We start from the raw sequence: 21,599 nt of genomic DNA on the forward strand, positions 1-21,599 counted from the left end.
ATTTGCAAACTAGTAAAATGGAAATGTTGAAGCATTGTAGCATAACTCTCATAGGTAGGATAATCATTATAAAGTCTGTAATATAACCATTTTGGAAATCGTGTACTATAGTAAGAACAAAAGACGGCCCTCCAGGCGGAGTAATGGGACAGGGACGTTAAGATGTATGTCCAAATATACGAAAAAAAAAAATCAATAATTTAGTGTGAAAAATAAAACGAATTTAATAAAAAAATTTTGAAAATTCAATAATTGCCTAGATATGTACAAAAATGTTACAGTCTTTACATAATATGTAAAATATGTAATATTACTAAGAATATATAAAAATATGTAAAATGAAATTAAACTATAACCATATCAGAACTACAAATCGCCGACATTTATCATTTTCAGCAGTCAACAAGTAAAGGAATGCAGTAAGTAATTACATAAGAATCCTGGCTCTACTTACGAGTGATGCGCTATTGGTGTAATTTCTGAGATTCCAGCATGTCTTCGGTCAGTTGGCTGAACAACACAAAAGTCCACACCTGTGGAGTAATGGTTAGCACGTCTAGCCGCGAAACCAGGTGGCCCGGGTTCGATTCCCGGTCGGGGAAAGTTACCTGGTTGAGATTTTTCCGGGGTTTTCCCTCAACCCAACATGAGCAAATGCTGGGTAACTTTCGGTGTTGGACCCCGGACTCATTTCACCGGCATTATCACCTTCATATCATTCAGACGCTAAATAACCTAGATGTTGATAAAGCGTCTTAAAATAACCTACTAAAAAAAACAACACAAAAACAATAACACGTCTGACGGGTTTTATGACATTTTCTTTATTGCACATTTTCTTACATTTATTAAAATTTAATATAAAACATATCGCATTACATTTGAAAAATAATTACATTATAAGCGAGAAATATGAGTACTATATTTGTAACAGCGCCATATTACAAAGAGAAAGATGTTTATAAATAGTTACACATATATTTCAATAAATACTCGTGTTTACTAGATGTGAAAAAAATAAATTGTTTCTTTGAGTCAATTTTATTCAACTTTTTTTTTTTCATATTATTCTTTAGGCCTGTTTTTGTAGCATCTACTTCTTTCGAAATAAACTGTTACTATACGTATAACATTTTAAAAATAAATCATTTTTTATTTATTCAGTCTTATATTAAGCAGATATTTTAAAAATCCCGTATTAAATAATTACAATAAAAATTGTAAAAAAATACATATCTTAAGAACAAATATCAGATTTATTGTTTTATTACAAAAATGAAGAAGATATCCCAGTATTATTTATCAAAGTACAAAAGAGCAGAAATTACAAACCCACTGAGCTGTAATTCCTGGATATATACAGAACATTTCTTAGAACTAAGACTAATACGTTTATTTGGTCTTTATTAAACGTGTGAAAGTTTTGTAAATATTCTGGCTTGTTACTAAGTGAAGTCACTGAATAACACTGTCTCCAGATATCCTTTGAAACACTTAAGTTTTCAACAAAATTACCAGCGCACTCTAATATTGATCATTTTAGAAAAATAAATATTCAGTATTGTTACTGAAGTCCGATTATTGGTTGATGTCCAGTACAATTCGCATTCCTGTAAGAGATTTGATTTTAATGTCAATTTCTGTTTTTTTTTTACGTATCCACAATTTGCAATATATAGCCTATAATGAGGCAAGTGAGTTATGTCCAATGCGACTGATAACCTTTTCTTCAAATATATCATGCTAGTTCCAAATTTCTACATCGTAGTCCATCTATATCCTAGATTTAATTCTTTAGTGAGACCAATGATTACCATTCTTTTCAATTGTATTCCTGTTACAACCTTAGCCTTGTGTAACACGCAACATCACAGATATGGCCCTATAAATCTCCAAAATTTGGTTGTAAAGAGATCCCAGGAAATGATTTCTTATTTCAGTTAGTAACACTGACTTTGTGCTCTCAATTGTGTGTCCGTTTATTTATTGAAATAGGCAAAAAATGAAGTAAACTACAAACAGATAAGATAAAAAGAGATTATAATGATCAAAAACTATAAATCCGTGTGAAGAATTAGATTGATTTCAAATTGAAAATTCACTTGAATACAATTTTCTTTAACGTCTAGGTAACTTGCCATATTTTTGGAAAAGTCGATGCACAAAATTTTCGCATTAGGATCGCTGAAAATGAGGAGTTTAGAGAGAGATTCACCTAAAGTGAATGCGTGGCATAGACTCACAAAATAAAAATAGCTTTTTTTCCCCATTCAACCCACACTAACAGAATTTCTTTATCTTAAACAATTTCTTGGGTCTCAACTAGCTCAAGATGACATCAAGATAAGCATTGTTCCACTGTTGACTCGTTTAGATATCTCTGAACGACTGTTTTCCAAATCAGTGGATTGGAAGGAATGGGATCAGAACTGGTCACCAAGATCCCCGGATTTAATGCTATTGGTTCTTCGGTGAAGTGAGCTTCATAAGTAACTTATTTATAGAGAAACAATTGCGGATCGACGATAGAAGTCACACTGCACAAACAGTTGTGCAAATAATCCTACAGAATTGCAAAATTATTCTCATGAAACACTAGACAGATACAAGATATTATGAGATACTGGATTGGACATGACTATCATCCATAAGTTTAGTTTTTTTAACTGTCCCGGGAATTAAAAAAATCAATTTGTCAGTGAAATATATCTTTGAACATTATTCACTTGTGATTTAATATAATATTTTACTCATTTCAAAAAGTGCATAGGCTGTATAGACAGTATGAAACTGTTGCGCCGTGAACTAAAGACAATTGAGTGGTTTGAAAGGTTGAGTTATTGCAACGCATACAAGTACTCGACTTCATTGTAGTTGTAGAGTGGGAAAAAAGTTTAGAATATTAATTTTTATGCTAACAATTAGAATGTGATCTGTATTTCTAAGTTTTAATTTCCTATGAAAATAATGACCACTTTCACACAAATTTTGAATTACATAATCAAATGAGGAGCTGAATTTTGTTCCTTTTAATTCATCTTGGTATACTATATAATGGACTAATGAGATAAACCGAAGATATTTAGAGAGTTTCGAAGGATTTCTTTTTTAGAGTTTATAGTGTTTTGGAAGACTGCAGTTATGATGTGTAACATGTAAAGGATATCTAATCAACAGCATTCAAGTTGTTGGATCCGGAGTGGCGTCCATTGTTATGTACGATGTTGCTCGTTTCCCTTTTGGCAGCCTCGTATTGCCCCGCAATTTGACGGGCAATCTTGTCCTATAACAAGACGTAAAAATCATTTATTTTCATATAAAATTAATTCTTAACTCAAGTAATCTTTAAGATTCTCATGCGAAAGAGTATGTCTTCGTTGTTCCTGCAATACCTCCTATGTGACATATTTATCGATTTTCAGATTTTTGCTCTATTAAATAACTTAAATAGTGATACAGCAAATAATAAAATCTCCTGTATGTAATTATATTTCTTCGTTTCGAAAATGTAAGAATTCACAGTCTTCTATGTACGGCTGCCATAGGATGAATAAATGTTTTTATTCATTATACTGGCACAGATACGTAGACGACATACTCATACTATACAAAGGAAACAAACGACAAATACACAAACTACACCAATACATAAATAAAATACACCCAAATCTCCAATACACACTGGAACTCGAAAACAGTAACTCCATAAATTTCCTAGACATCACCATAACAAAAGTTGACAACAAACACACCTTCAAAATATACAGAAAACCAACCACCACCACCACCACCACACACATACACAACACGTCTAATCATACCACACAACACAAACATGCTGCATTCAGGACAATGGTACACAGATTACTCAACATACCCATGAGCCAACAACACTACAATGAAGAAGTGAACACAATCAAATACATAGCACAAGAAAATGGTTACAACCCAAACATAATAGATAACATCATAAGGAAGACAAAACAAAAACACAACACAAACACAAGAACACAAGAAATATATCACACTAACATACGAAAACAAAAAGTCACACAAGATCGCATCCTCATTCAGAAAACAGAAATACAACATAGCATACAGAATAGAAAACACACTACAAAGACATCTCAACACACAAACAAATAAATACAACCACACAGACGTATACAAACTCACTTGCAACAGTTGCGACAGTTTCTACATTGGACATACAGGCAGATCGTTCCAAACTCGTACAAAGAACACATTAAAGCAATAACCAGAGGACACAATACATCTACATATGCCGAACACATAACTAATGCTAACCACACATACATTAACATAAACACAGACATGGAAATCCTACACATACAACCCAAAAGCCAAAAACTCAACACACTAGAACAATATGAAATATACAGACATACTAAAACACATCCTGATCAAATTCTCAACACACAGATCAATTTCAGAAAACATACACTATTTGACACCACATTTCAACACTTTTCAACAATCGAACGCACCCACACAACAGGGAGCGAAGTTCGAGATGACGCTGAGATCTAGTAGGCTCTGAGGATGGTGTGAAGAAGCACCGAAACAGCTGTAAGCCGCACATGCTAACAAAATTAACACGAGTAAGATCGCCATTTAATTAATTATGAATAAATTTGTTTTTTCTTCCTACTGAAAAATTTTATATTTTGCACATAGGAGTTATTGCAGGAACAACGACGATATATTTATGGCGGCTTCCCCCTTTCACTTTATTCTGCGTGTTCATATTGACATTAGTAATGGTAAACTGCTTGCATATGCACCATTGAAGGAGGTCTGTTCATATCTACAGATACAGAATTTGAAAATGTTAGACGCGTAGCATGGCACACACGACAAATATTCTTTAATGCGATGTTTATCATTACAATGTATACATTAGATTCTGGGGTTAATATTAGGTTAATATGATTAGTGATATTTTTCTAATATCTTCCAAAACTGAATCAATATTAATCATATATTTCAATTAAAATGTAAATAATATGCTATCCCGAAGGAGTAGATGGCCTTCATTAATACATATATGTTACAGTAGATTTTATATTAAACATGTAAAGAAAAATAATACTCGAGTTTCAATACATTCTTTATATAATATTCTTGTAATGAAAAAGAAATGAATTATATTTTTACAAATCTCCCTATTTGAGTGAGAATGATTGATTTTTTGTGCTTAAAGTGCCTTTATACAGGCTGTTTCCGAGCTAGTGTTACAAGTTTTCAGGGATGATTGGGAAGGGCGCATGTATCAATTTGAGATAAGGAACCCTGATCCGGAAATGGCCGAGTCGAAAGTTACAAACAAAAATAGTTGTGTGAATATGAAATAATTTTATTCCCATTACACCTTATTTATATGTATTTATCTGTACATCTTACACATACTGTATTCATCTGACGTTGTTTACGTTGTCTACTTACAGTATTCCATTCAATGCGCTGTCTGAGGGATGGGGACAGGAAACTACACTAAAGCAATGCAGATAGCGTAATGAGTAACGGACATGGTCGGTCCTCATATGCACGTCTGTAGACAGCTGTGTATGTGTACAAGTTGCAGTGTCCAATCGATCAGTCCTAGTGAAATGGAGGAGTACACGAGAGCGGAATATGCAGACATGATTTTCGAATACGGATGAGCCAATGGGAACAGTAGACTAGCTCACAGATTGTATCCGGACAAGTACCCAAGTAGGAGACATCCGGCCCATACCATCTTTCCACGACTGTTCCAAAGGTTAAGGGAAGGAGGGCACGTGGTAATAAATTACAATTCCATTTCCACACAACTATTTTTGCTTATAACTTTCGACTCAGTCATTTCCGGACCAGGGTTTCTTATCTTAAATTGGTACATGTGCCCTTCGCCATCATCCCTGAAAGTTTGTAACACTAGACCGGAAACACTCTGTATAATGTAAGTTATCTTAAATCTCAAGTCTGTCGCTACATGTCATCATCATCATCATCATCATCATCATCATCATCATCATCATCATCATCAGGCTTCGAGACTTTGGACCCTATACAATAAGTTTACTGTGCATGCACTATAGGTTGTTGACTCGCTGCAGGTAGATAGAGATGTGTTGAGGTAACAACGTTGCTATTTAGAATAGAGTACGGTAGTATGGGGAAACACACACATGTACATTCTGAAAGTAAATATACATTACACAATGGCAATGTCAAAAGAATGTGAAAAAGCATTTATTTTTCTGTCTTTTATAAGCATTTTTAATTATACACAGCGTTAATGGTGGAAATAAATATGTACCGGTAACAATTTTAATTTCTTCATTTATCCTATTGGTCGTCTTTACGAAGTGCAGTTACAGTACCGAATTGCAATGAGCTACAAGATACATTTTCAGTGTCTCAAACGTAAATCTTTTTCGGTTATCTGCCAAACACAGTTTGTACCGTGAAAAGCTGCGCTCTACGTCGCATGACGTGATGGGAGCAAAACGAAAAAACCTAACATCATTGCAGTCTCTAAGAGACAGTCTTTATTCTCGGGTGATTCTATGTCCACTAATTTGCTGTTTACATTACACAGTGTTCCATATCCGTTATTTTTACATAAAATTGATTTCCACTTCTATTTTACACGTTCAGTAACCGGTGTACTCGATGTCTCATTAATTCTCTGTGTCATTTCCTCAACTAATTTGAGGGCTTCCGGCATCTCTTGCTCTGACTTTTCTAACAGTGTAATAGTTTCAGACACAGTTTGAAAATGGATGTGTATAAAAACCAAATTAGTCGTCACAATCTTCAAATTCAGAGCGTTTTCCTTTGCGTATTTGTTGGCATTCATTCTGCAATACCCCCGCCCACTGTACGCTTTACCACTATACTCAGTACGCCGTTATGCGGATTTCCCACTGAACTGCTCTATTGGGTCCAAAGTCTCGAAGTCTAATCATCAATAACTTCAAGGTTTAGGCCGATGGCCTGTTCCGCCTCCAGGCTTTTATCGGTCAAACTGGTCTCTCCAACGTCTCTTTGGTCTTCCCACTCTTCTTCGTGTAGGTCTGTAACATCATGTTCTAAAAGGTATCCTATTGTTGGACATTCTTCTTATATGGTCGTACCAGTTATTTCTATATTTTTCAATTATAGCCTAGTTGTTCTACTCTCGATATTCAGTTCTTGACGTATATCTTCATTTCTCTTATGGTCCTGTAGTCTAAATCCTGCTAGTGGCCCTAAGAGTCTCATCTCAGCGGTCTCAATTCTTCTCTGTTGGGCTCTAGTCAGAATCTACGTTTCTGTATCATATAACAATGTTGGAATTTACAATTCATGTTGGAAAATGTTCAGCTAAGCCTCGTGTTAATAACAAATATCAAAATATGATTAATTATTATTCAGTCAACATGGCTTAAGCATTGCATTACATATGAAAGAAAAACATATGAGAAAAAATATTGATGTGTTACATCCTATTTAATCTTGATACAAACGTTTTCGCCCCTAATGGGGCATCTTCAGATACAAATATAAGTATCATCTAAAATCAATTACAATACAAGCTTACATTTGAAACTGCCTCGACTAGAATAAAGTATGACATAGTGGCTATATTATCTATACCAACATTAATTGTCCTGTCAAAATTAAAAACAAATTCATTTTAAAACAATGTGAATGTGCTTAGCCATACTAAGTAGATCCCTTGTATGGTATCTCAAATGTATTGTGTTGTCAATAAGATCATTAAAAATACTAAAACTATACAAATTAAAATAAAATATTATCAAATGTGGAGTCATAAAGCATGTATAACTAATTTCGTGGAGCAATTGAAATTCTCGTAAAATGTTCAATGCCCTCGTATTTGAAAACAAACGCATATCTGTGATAGGTGAAATAGAGATTATCATGAAATGTCGTGTGAAGGTATGAAATTACTTACATCATGCGAGTCTAATCATTATACACGGGTTGTTGAACAGAAGGGATGTGATTTTGCCCGTAATCGGTCTAATGGAATAAACTGCAATCCTATGACAAGTTGTTTGTATTTATTTTAATCTGTCTATCGACTTTTATGAGTGTACGTTTAATTGTACCAATAAGTCTTAAAAATGTATTTAACTTGTTTTCTACATCTGTGGAGGATATGTAAGAGAGATCACATCCAAGGTAAGTAAAAGAATTTACTTGTTCAATCACTTTACCCTCTACAACAATTTTAGTTCGTAGTGTATTATTTTCGCAGAAGCCAAATACTTTAGTTTTCCTGTGTGATATTTTTAGATTGTACTTATTAGCAACAATTCTCAACAAATGAACTGCTTTCTGTATGTTGTCTTAGGTATCAGCCAATGAAATGTCGTGTGAAAGTATGAAATTACTTACAACATCATGCGAGTCTAATCATTATACACGGGTTGTTGAACAGAAGGGATGTGTTTTTGCCCGTAATCGGTCTAATGGAATAAACTGCAATCCTATGACAAGTTGTTTGTATTTATTTTAATCTGTCTATCGACTTTTATGAGTGTACGTTTAATTGTACCAATAAGTCTTAAAAATGTATTTAACTTGTTTTCTACATCTGTGGAGGATATGTAAAAGAGATCACATCCAAGGTAAGTAAAAGAATTTACTTGTTCAATCACTTTATCCTCTACAACAATTTTAGTTCTTAGTGTATTATTTTCGCAGAAGCCAAATACTTTAGTTTTCCTGTGTGATATTTTTAGATTGTACTTATTATCAACAATTCTCAACAAATGAACTGCTTTCTGTATGTTGTCTTAGGTATCAGCCAACACCAACTGGTAGTCTGCGAAAAGTAAGTAATCTAAAATGACATTACCTATAAAATAATGTGTTTTTAAATTGTTTTGCCATTCTCTTACGGCTTCGTCTAGATACAAATTAAAAAGACTAGGTGATAACTGATACAACAGTAACAAATATAAATGATACTCAGGAGAAAATTAAACACAAAATAAATATGGGAAATGCCTGTTATTATTGGGTTGAGAAGCTTTTATCATCCAGTCTGCTGTTAAAAAATCTGAAAGTTAGAATTTATAAAACAGTTATATTACCGGTTGTTCTTTATGGTTGTGAAACTTGGACTCTCACTTTTAGAGAGGAACATAGGTTAAGGGTGTTTGAGAATAAGGTGCTTAGGAAAATATTTGGGGCTAAGAGGGATGAAGTTACAGGAGAATGGAGAAAGTTACACAACACAGAACTGCACGCATTGTATTCTTCACCTGACATAATTATGAATATTAAATCCAGACGTTTGAGATGGGCAGGGCATGTAGCCCGCATGGGCGATTCCAGAAATGCATATAGATTGTTAGTTGGGAGGCCAGAGGGAAAAAGACCTTTGGGGAGGCCGAGACGTAGATGGGAAGACAATATTAAAATGGATTTGAGGGAGGTGGGATATGATGATAGAGACTGGATTAATCCTGCTCAGGCTAGGGACCAATGGCGGGTTTATGTGAGGGCGGCAATGAACCTCCGAGTTCCTTAAAAGCCAGTAAGTAAGCAAGCAAGCAAGGTGATAACTGATAAGGGACACCCTTGTCTGACCTCTCGGTTAACTTCTCGCAAGTTGGTGGTAATCTTGTTTATATTCATTTTGATTTTTGTATTGTTGTACATACTTTGTATCGCCCTTATTTGATGCTCAGGAATTTCTTTCCTTTTTAATATCATCCACAATTTTGTTCTGATAATCTATTTATTCAGTTTCTTTTAACAGTTTTGATATACGAAAGAGCAGCAAATGTCTGGTGAAAAGTAAATCGTGGGAAACGACATTAAATCGTTTCAAGGCTCAGAGTTTATGTTCTGCACGAATTTTCAGCCAAAAATTAAAACTTTTTTCCAAACAGTGTCACACAATAACTCGACAAGCTCATCTTCCTCCTCTTTAGTGAGACTGTATCCACGATAAAGGGAATCTGAAGCTACATTTTTAGAATTAGGAACCAGAAAATAATATCAGAATTCATCCTCATCCGGATTATAAAGACGTTTAAGCCCACAATCCATGATAAAAAACTTATAAAATGTTTGTGTGGTTATTATGTTTAAACTTATAGGCCACCGATGATATATTAAATTCATTAGCCTCCGTGAAAATTATTATCACCCACTGGTGGAGCCATCGCAAAATATACATGCATTTTTTGTTAATTTGAGAAACTATCATCGAACGAAACTGTGCTTCTCCTTAGTCTGTTAATAAAACAAGAGGAGGCAGAGAGTGAGGAAAATGTATACAGGGTGGAAGTGAAATATCTTGCAGATTAAAAGAGACGATAGGGTACACTGAAATGAATAGAAAACATATATTACGTTTTGTGATTAAATCCACGGTTAATTAAAAAATTAAGTTCGAAGTTTCAGCAGTCCGGAAACATCGTCGCTAAAACACTAAACTCGTATACAGATGTAAGAGGTCAACGAACTCTGCGAGTCTCAGTACGTAAGCTGCCAAGACGTTGCCACGCATTCGCTTCGTACAATGGTTGAATTGAAGAGTTTTTAAAATTAGATTTACACAAAAACCGTGCAAGTTATTGAAATACGCCAGAGGGATAAATTATTCTTTGTTAGATTTCCTATCGATATGGACAAAATCACGACCTTACTCGCAATAGTTACTGAACAAGAGATTGTTAAACATTTTTTTTTCTGGAAAAAAACTAAACTTTTCGCGAGCATGACATTACACTTCTTTTTGTAACATACAACATGAGCCATTCGCCCTGGAAATCTGCAAGGCTATTTTACTTCCACCCTTTATAGATCTAATGTTAGCTTCAAGAGAAAAAAAGGTTTGTATCATTCTTTATTTGAGGAACTGTGTGGATGATAATAAATTTTTCAATTAATTTCGCATTGTCAGAATTGTGATTTTTCCAACTTTTAGGCTGTATAAAAGAAACCCTAAGTTTAGTGTGTTGACACGAAGGTGAGAAGATGAATTCCATCAGAGATGTTTTTCTTTTTGCCCGGCTTTCTCACCACTTAATAACGTTTTCACCCGACATTATCACACCGGTCAACCGACACTATTAACTTTGTTGATTACGTAAAGAGGGTGGTAAGGATGCGCGCGCAGTTGTGGTGCCACTGATGACGTAGCTTAATAGGCTACATCAGTGGTCGGTATTTCGTGACTCGCGAGTTATCTCCTTACTATACAAGCAGGATAGATTGCTAAGAATGGTCTCCTCCCCTTAGTCATCACTTGTTTATTCAGTATTAAGCAGTTTGAGTATCCTCCCCTCCTATCTTCCCCTGTGGGATACATCTGTATACGAGTATAGTGTTTTAGCGACGATGTTTCCGGACTGCTGACACTTCGAACTTAATTTTTTAATTAACCGTGCATTTAATCACAAAACGTAATATATGTTTTCTATTCATTTCAGTGTACCCTATCGTCTCTTTTAATCTGCAAGATATTTCACTTCCACTCTGTATACATTTTCCTCACACTCTGCCTCCTCTTGTTTTATTAACAGACTAAGGAGAAGCACAGTTTCGTTCGATGACAGTTTCTCAAATTAGCAAATATATATATATATATATATATATATATATATATATATATATATATATATGTATATTTTGCGATGGCTCCACCAGTGGGTGATAATCATTTTCACGGTGGCTAATAAATTTAATGCGGCAGCTACATCAGTTGCCTATAAGTTTAAACATAATAACCACACAAACATTTTATAAGTTTTTTTATCATGGATCGCGGGCTTAAACGTAGTTATAATACGGATGAGGATGAATTCTGACCTTATTTTGCGGTTCCTAATTCTAAAAATGTGGCTTCAGATTCCCTTTATCGTGGATACAGCCTCACTAAAGAGGAGGAAGATGAGCTTGTCGAGTTATTGTGTCACACTGTTTGGAAAAAAGTTTTAATTTTTGGCTGAAAATTCGTGCAGAACATAAACTCTGAGCCTTGAAACGATTTAATCACGTTGCTTACTGCCATCTGCGTAATATTTGTAATGTTGAGATGGTACAATAATATATTTGAAGACAGTTGTATTTTCGTAAGTCAATATTTTATTGTATTGGAGTACTTTGTTACTTCTAATCTTTATATACTTTCTTCCAATCGACTAATAGTCAATTAAATCCCACTCGAGTTGTGATTTTCTCTAGATAAATCAAAACACCTAGTGAGATTACTGTTGATAAAGCCTTTCATCTTTTTTTCTATTACCCTTTTTACCTTTCGTAAATGGAATACATGTGAAGGAGTTCTCTTAAAGGGAATCTTTCTAGGATAACAAGAAACTAAAGACACCAAAATTATTGTCTGTGCGTAATTCTTAACCTAAACAAGCCTACGTCAGACAAGATTGGCTACATATAAATTGAGATGAGATTTCAGTGCACTGGCCATGAGTTTGATGCCAGATGGCTATTTTAATGTACTCTGTAAAGAAGGTTCTTTACCTATTCTCATGAATTTTGTAATGTTCACAAATATCACTAGTCCAACATCATAGCATACATTGAAGAAAAAATTATTTATTAGACCATGGCCCTTCTATGTTACTTAGACCAGTTCGTACAAACATCACGTTCAGCAATTACCAAAAGAAACGTTTCCAGACACGGGTTCCTTTATGAAAGTTGATCATAATGATGTTCTCCATCATCCCTAAAAGTTCGTAATAAAGTCACAGAAGCACCCTGTATAGTCAGATGTCTCGATGGTACCACGAATTAAAGTTTTTCATTTGCTCTATTTAATTGAAATTCTATTCCATTTATTGTAAATATATTTTAATAATAAGATTTAATTTCCTTCTCGTTTCTCCCTATTATCATTAAACGTTCGAGGCTATTAGACGCAAAACTCATCTTATCCAAAACAGAAAAGGGTTAGGCACGGTATCGTATACTTCATGATGTTCACTATCGTGAATTTGTACATCAAAACTTGCCTATTTACAGTTTTAGGACGTCTCGAAAATAGTTGTTAACCTAGCGTAATCCATTATAAAATTTTACTCTGTCACACGCTAAAAGTGTTAAAATTGTTAAAAAGGTATTTACCTTCGACAGACGCCCCGTTTCGACGCTATTTGTCGTCGTCTTCAGTGTCTCTTGAACCACTGCTGATTTTGGCTCTGCGATGTGCAGTTGTCGATAGTAGGGGTGGGGGTGTGTTGCTCCTATGGTGGGGGTTGGTTGTCTGTATGCTATGACGTACTATGACGTCAAACAATGTGTGTGTATTGAACTGTTGCGTATTAAGTATATATTGTGGGTGTGCTATTGTATTCTTATATATTTCGTATTGTTCTAGGATGTTTAACTGTGAACTTTTTGGTGTGATGTGTAAAATTTCCATATCTGTTTCTATATTATTGTAGTCATGATTATTGTCGATAATGTGATCTGCATAATTTGATGTAATGTAAGGTTTGGTTATAGCTTTAATATGTTCGTTGTATCTTGTATGAAAGGATCTTCCTGTCTGTCCTATATAAAAATGTGGGCAACTATTGCATTTTAATTTGTAAACTCCAGTTGAATTATATATATTTGAATGTTTAGTGTGGTTATTTAAGTATTTCTGTGTTGTATTATTTGTTTTGTATGCAATTTTGTACTTTAGTTTTCTGAATGAAGTTGCAATTTTGTGGGTATTGGTATTGTGATATGTTAATGTTATGTATTTATTCTCGTGTGCTGTTTGTGTTGGTTTGGTCTGTTTTTGTTTTGCCTTTTTTATTAGTGTTGTATCCATTGTCTTGTACTATATATTTTATTGTGTTTAATTCTTCAGTGTAGTTGTCATTGTTCATTGGTATATTAATTAATCTGTGTGTCATTGTACGGAAAGCTGCATGTTTATGTTGTATGGGATGATTTGATGAATTGTGTATATGTGTTGTGGTTGTAGTGGGTTTCCTGTATATTTTGCATTCGTGTCTGTTATTTGTTTTGGTTATGGTGATGTCTAAGAAGTTTATAGCTTGCTTATGTTCCATTTCTATTGTATACTTTAATTTGGGGTATATTTTGTTGAGTTGTTGATGTAGGTTTTCTATTTGTCTTTTGTTTCCATTATATAAGACTATTATGTCATCTACATATCGATGCCAGTACATTATTTTCTCTGAGTGTTTGCTGTTGTCGGTATTTAGTATGTGTGTTTGTTCTATGTTGTGAATAAAGATTTCAGCTAATATACTTGATATAGGTGAACCCATTGGTAATCCTTCAGTTTGTGTATAGTATTTATTGTTATGTGTGAAATAATTTTGTTTAGTAATAATTCCTGTGATGTGTATAATTTCGTTAATGTGAGTCTGTGGTATGTTATTTTTGATAAGCATTTTCCGAAGTATTACTAGTGTTTCTGTTACTGGTATGTTTGTATATAAATTTACGATGTCAAATGATGCTAATGTTGTATTGTGTGGAATGTGTTTGTGTTTTATTTTGTTAACTAAGTCTATGGTGTTGATTATTGTTGTTGGGTTTTCAAGAATGCACCAGTATACAAATTAGCGAAATATATAGACAACATTATAAGAAATAGTATACAATTTGAAAACCCAACAACAATAATCAACACCATAGACTTAGTTAACAAAATAAAACACAAACACATTCCACACAATACAACATTAGCATCATTTGACATCGTAAATTTATATACAAACATACCAGTAACAGAAACACTAGAAATACTTCGGAAAATGCTTATCAAAAATAACATACCACAGACTCACATTAACAAAATTATACACATCACAGGAATTATTACTAAACAAAATTATTTCACACATAACAATAAATACTATACACAAACTGAAGGATTACCAATGGGTTCACCTATATCAAGTATATTAGCTGAAATCTTTATTCACAACATAGAACAAACACACATACTAAATACCGACAATAACAAACACGCAGAGAAAATAATGTACTGGCATCGATATGTAGATGACATAATAGTCTTATATAATGGAAACAAAAGACAAATAGAAAACCTACATCAACAACTCAACAAAATACACCCCAAATTAAAGTATACAATAGAAATGGAACATAAGCAAGCTATAAACTTCTTAGACATCACCATAACCAAAACAAATAACAGACACGAATTCAAAATATACAGGAAACCCACTACAACCACAACACATATACACAATTCATCAAATCATCCCATACAACATAAACATGCAGCTTTCCGTACAATGACACACAGATTAATTAATATACTAATGAACAATGACAACTACACTGAAGAATTAAACACAATAAAATATATAGCACAAGACAATGGATACAACCCTAACATAATAGACACACTAATAAAAAAGGCAAAACAAAAACAGACCAAACCAACACAAACAGCACACTAGAATAAATACATAACATTAACATATCACAATACCAATACCCACAAAATTGCAACTTCATTCAGAAAACTAAAGTACAAAATTGCATATAAAACAAATAATACAACACAGAAATACTTAAATAACCACACTAAACATTCAAATATATATAATTCAACTGGAGTTTACAAATTAAAATGCAATAGTTGCCCACATTTTTACATAGGACAGACAGGAAGATCCTTTCATACAAGATACAACGAACATATTAAAGCTATAACCAAACCTTACATTACATCAAATTATGCAGATCACATTATCGACAATAATCATGACTACAATAATATAGAAACAGATATGGAAATTTTACACATCACACCAAAAAGTTCACAGTTAAACATCCTAGAACAATACGAAATATATAAGAATACAATAGCACACCCACAATATATACTTAATACGCAACTACAGTTCAATACACACACATTGTTTGACGTCATAGTACGTCATAGCATACAGACAACCAACCCCCACCATAGGAGCAACACACCCCCACCCCTACTATCGACAACTGCACATCGCAGAACCAAAATCAGCAGTGGTTCAAGAGACACTGAAGACGACGACAAATAGCGTCAAAACGGGCCGTCTGTCGAAGGTAAATACCTTTTTAACAATTTTAACACTTTTAGCGTGTGACAGAGTAAATGTTATGTTTTTAACAAAGTGTTAACGAGAACTTTAATCAATGTATAAAATTTTATGCAAAACTTGCATGAACCTTCCATAAATTTCTGAGTAAATCCGTTGTTATCTCTGAGTTAATGCATCTTTAATGCAAAGTCTCAGGCAAAACTTGGCTTGTACTGAATTGATTTATATATGTTTTCAATCTTTTGCATATTTAATTTGTTTTACTCCAATAAACATTTCAAATTTTCTCTGCAATAAATATGTAGGACATGTTCCATTCTGTAGCTTCAATTATTGTCAAATGATTATTATATTCAGATAAGGCCTACTATCATGCAATTAGTTTACTTTCTTCAAAACTTGTCTTATACATATCATTAACTAGCGTAACTTGTCTTACACAAAAATAAAATTCAGTTTATGGATTTGGGTTTTCATTTTCCACAAAAAAGGAGTTTACTATCATCATACAATGTAATCTAATACCATATTTTCCCCCGTTTCATTGACCAATAGTTTAAGTTTCAGGAATTTCTTTTTGCTAATTGTGGAAAATCATTTAATATGGACAAAACGAGTTTTGCATTTTTTTTTTCAATTTGCGTCCTATTTTGAAATACATTCAGTACAGCGATAATACAGTAGAACCTCGCTAGTCCGAACTAATTGAAAGTGAGATCTGTTCGAATTTTCGAAATTTCGAATTAAGCGGAGAGCAGAAATGCAAGCAGGGAAACCACGCCTTATTCTCTCCCCACCTTTCACTGTCCACCGCTTTGTTCAGTTTCATGGTCTAATTCATTCACTAGCAATAAAGTAAGTTGTAATCTATATTGTACATTTTGAGTTATAAATACTGTAGAATTAAGCAGAGTTTCAGTTCAAACATACCGGTTTTTCCTTCCTCTTTTCTCTCTTTTTTGGCATGTTCTGATTATCCGAAATTTCGTATTAGCGAGACTCGGACTTGCAGGGTTGTACTGTATTGTCTATTAGAATATTAGATGGATAAATAACATTTTTTATCTCCATGAGTCCTATAGAAGGTATCAGATAGGCCACTTCTAATTTTATATCAATGCCTACATTTATTATAAAATTTCTGATTAGGTCTTACTTTCTGTGGAATGCTATTTTTTAACCTCTTATTTTCTATAAATATGCTCTACTATAATATCTGCCGAAGGCTTTTCCGAAATCTAATGCTAGCATGGATTTGCGTTCTGAAAATTCACTTCCAAACAGGATTAATTAAGTGAAATGTCAGTAATTCTCTGTAACTCCAGATTGAGTATTATAAATATATTTATTAAAAATAAAAATTACAAATCTTATTTATGAAATGTACATAAAATATACAAATATAGACATTAGATTTAAGCCACTTAGAATTACAAGAAATAATGTTTTATTACATTAATTTCCAATCTATTACTTTTATTTTATACCTTTGTATACAATGAACTTTTTAATACATTTTTTATGAGTGATTCTGAATTCATACTCTCAATTACACATAAAATATTTAAGTATAATATATATATGTTACTAATATTTATATCTATATAATATAAATACATATATTTTGAATTTATGTGATATGTCATTGATTATTTGGTTGCTAAGAAACGCATAGAATACACTTCTTAGATTTACGAACGAGAATAATGTTTTCATACATAGACTTTAAATTAAAGAGTTAAAGCATTCTACATGACCCAAATGTAAACTAACTTGCATTAGGGAAATCCAAACTTAAAATCCCAGGGTCCACTAATGTGATTGTGGTTTCCTCCATCATGGCTAAAAAAAAAGTTCCGGAATGGTTCCACATCCACTACAAACGGATACAAATACTGACTGGCAGTATTTTAAACCATATCTGTACACGACTGCTCGTGTGGCTACTAGATGACAATGTATAAATAGATATAACGTGAATGGCAACATGTTGGAAGTACATGTCTGCAGACTGGATGGAGATGACAGAAAAAATGAAACGTGTACAATCATCAACAATGTACCAAGTATCAACAAACAATAGCGATATGACTGCTCGCCGGTAGTTTAAAGAGACTAAGTGAATTAGGCCTACATATCGTTAGATTTTGTAAATGTGTACTCAGTATGTACAGTAACCTGAAAATTTCTCTTAACTGTACTGAAAACTACAGTGTTCAACATTTCGTATAGGCCTATGTTTTACATTCGGCTACCTTGCAGCAGTAATTTTAGGACCGTTTTATACTAATATTTCGAATTTTGTGTTTTATACTAATATTATGGATTTTGTGTTTCATACTAATATTTTGAATTTTCTGTTTGATACTAATATTTTGAATTTTCTATTTGATACTAATATTTTGAATTTTGTATTTCATACTAATATTTTTAATTTTGTGTTTTATACAAATATTTTTATACTCTTATAATACATGGGAAGTGCAAGGACTTCTTTTTGGCGCTAGAGGAACTTCAAGTTAACCAAAACCATTCTCCTTTCTCTTAAATTTTCTAATTAGAACATTAACAAAATTTATCTAATGCTGTTGAGAGATTCATTATCCATTTTACACATTCACTTGTATAACACTACGTAATATTTTTTTACTTCATTTCAAATTGTTCTTTGTTTCTCCGAAATCAAATTGTACTTCATTTTTACATTTATCATTGTTTTGTATTCTCTCCGCAAATCATATTGTACTTTATTTATAAGTTAACCTCTACTTTGTATTCTGGATCCTATTAGTCAGCCGTAGATGTCGGTCAGATGTTCCAAATTGTGGAATTAGTAGTAGGCCGAACGAAATATGCCCCTGGAAGTATTTTCTTTTCTCCTCAAACGTGTGTTATAGATTGTTGGTTACGCACTTATTTCGCGTAGGTCTTTAATTATTATTCTATATCCTTATTCGACTTGTTCCTGATGTAAACAAAGAAGAGTGGCAGTCACCTTGCATTATCTTCACGATTGCAGATAGGGCGATATACGCATATACTCCCACAGAAAGCAGTTCCCCGGTTAATCGTAATATTTTTGTCATACAATGGTGAAAATATTATAACGAAATGACACGAAGTTCATTAATGCTTTTAATTTGTTTGTTTATAAGCTAGAATGATAATTATAATTTAATGTAAAGTAATCTGCTAGTTGGCAGACCGGAGGGAAAAAGACCTTTGGGGAGACCGAGACGTAGATGGAAAGGCAATATTAAAATGGATTTGAGGAAGGTGGGATATGATTGTAGAGACTGGATTAATCTTGCTCAGGATAGGGACCGATGGCGAGTTTATGAGGGGGCAGCAATGAACCTCAGGGTTCCTTAAAAGCCATTTGTGAGTAAAGTAAGTAATTAAGTACGTAAGTAAGTAATCTGAGTAGAACTGTATTAGTTGAGGTTTGTAATTAAGCAGGTACGGTTCTATACGTGAATTTATTAGGATACCATACGTCGCAAACATAATAGTGTGGCAACCATGATTGAAAGTTCTCGCTGCCTCGGGGGTCGATCACGCGTCCCACAGAAGGTAGGGCGCGCGAGAAGACAGGCGGCGCGGCGAAGGGTAAGGAGACTGCAGCCGCTCGGACTGGAGGGGACGGACGTAAGAGGAAAGTCTGCATTCCGAGAGGAGGAGGCCGACTGCGGCGGAAGTGGAGAAACTCGAGACGTTTCCAGTACCGTAACAGATTATTCCCGAAGACCGATTGCTCTAGAAACGTCGAGAATGTGTGATTTGGTAATAAATATAAGACGTGAAGAAGGCCAAAGCCAATTTTAGTTTGGACAGCAAGCCAGTGAGTTTGTGAAGCAGCAGTGAGCGTCCAGGCGGAAGCAACGCGACCGGAAGTCTTTGGTTCGGTGTGCAGTGAACTTTATCTGAAAGTCTTGAGTTCGAGTGCAGTGGACTGTCTCTGGAAGTCTTGGGTTCGATATACTGTGAACATGAGTGAATGAGCTAGAAGAACTAGCCAAGGCAAACTAACTGTGAACTGAGAACCGACAGTTTTGTTTTGTAAATAGTGCTTTGTGAACATTGGTTGAGATTAGGAGTACATTGTTGTTCTCAATAATCCAAGTGAATTGTCATTGTCGTCTGCGGAGTGCAATAACGAATACTGTGTTGCTGTGTGGAGTGAAATACCCATTGTTGACGGGAGTGTTTTAAATTCAGTTATAGAAAGTCATTCTTGTTGTAATAAAAGTACGGTAACATTATTGTGTTGAATTAAAAGTCACAATAGTTTACCATCCCTATGACTAAGCGACCACGATGTACAGTAGGTTCACACAACAAAAGTATTTTGTTATTCTGATCTATTTTGTGATCGTTTTCCGATATTTAAGACAGAACGAAAATATGTTAGTTAATATTTCATAACTATTTTCATAAGATCGGCATAAACATGTCAAAAATCTATAAAATATCTACCTACCAGTAGTTCTGCTAATAAAATTATAACCTATACAACATGAACGGTGTTCTATTTAATTGCAGCTGAAGAATTATTTCTGTAATTTATGTATACAAGAGAGTTCCAGCCAATAAAAGATTGCTGTTAAATACAGTAAAGATTTCTTCTCTATGTATAAATCATGTGTATGATATCTGTATCTATATAAACTAGCATAATTAGAGTTTTATTAATGCCTAAGCTAAATAAAAACATCTCATATTTCAACTGCTTAGCCTTATTAATCAGATCTGAATAAATGCAAAATTATTTTTATGAGACAACAAGAATTATGTAACCTACCCCTTAACTAATCATAGATAAAAAGATAATAAAGTTTAATGAGAATTTCAATTTGCCATCTCTCGGAAATAGTACCATAGTTCAGAAATATATTTGCGTAATTTTTTTTATCATCTTTGTTTCAGTCACTTAGAACTCTTCATTTACCCTCGAAGCACAATTTTGCATTTTCTACTTCTAATAACTCAAGTCTTCGTTTTTGGTTGCAGGCGTGTTATAGAAACTGCTTCAATATTAAGTTCATCAGGATTACAACTGGGCATTGAAAGAAACGCTAAAACTCAGTTCGTTCTTTCCTTTTCTGCTAAACTCCGCGAACAGCCTTTTCCAATTCCATTTGTGATTGTTTTCCGATATCTATGACAGAACGAAAAATATGTTAATATATGCGACTATTTTCATGAAATGCGCAAAAACATATCACATATCTATAAAATATCTACCCACCAGTACTTCTGTTAATAAGATTGTGACTTTTCATAAAAGGCATAAGGGTTCGATTCCATGCAGATCATCAGAGGTTTGTAATATACAAAATGATTTTGAGATACTATTTCCCAAAATATTTAAGTTTTCCTGTTATTAATATTTCACCTAATGTTCATTTCTAGAGAGCCTCTGTAGTTTGAAATGATTTGTTAAAGGGAGAGGACGATATTTTTTGGTGAAAAATGAGTAAATTAAAAAAAAAGTCTTTAGAATACTCTGTGATATGT

General features: G+C 33.7%; 1 protein-coding gene across 9 annotated transcripts in view; it reads right to left on the minus strand.

The window, feature by feature from the left end:
• Nucleotides 1–1,939: 1,939 nt before the first annotated feature.
• Lsd-1 (lipid storage droplet-1) overlaps nucleotides 1,940–21,599 on the minus strand; it is a 109,123-nt gene continuing 89,463 nt past the window's right edge. For 8 of the 9 annotated variants that reach the window (XM_069824184.1, XM_069824176.1, XM_069824179.1 and 5 more), the window contains exon 8: nucleotides 1,940–3,283. In XM_069824184.1, the coding sequence (XP_069680285.1) occupies nucleotides 3,167–3,283 (117 nt within the window). In that variant the 3' untranslated portion in view covers nucleotides 1,940–3,166. Of the gene's footprint in view, nucleotides 3,284–18,832; nucleotides 21,241–21,599 lie in introns of those variants that run through there. The other variant, XM_069824177.1, reaches the window with a different exon arrangement.

The sequence above is a fragment of the Periplaneta americana genome, chromosome 4 (assembly GCF_040183065.1).
Source record: "Periplaneta americana isolate PAMFEO1 chromosome 4, P.americana_PAMFEO1_priV1, whole genome shotgun sequence".
NCBI classification, from domain to species: domain Eukaryota; kingdom Metazoa; phylum Arthropoda; class Insecta; order Blattodea; family Blattidae; genus Periplaneta; species Periplaneta americana.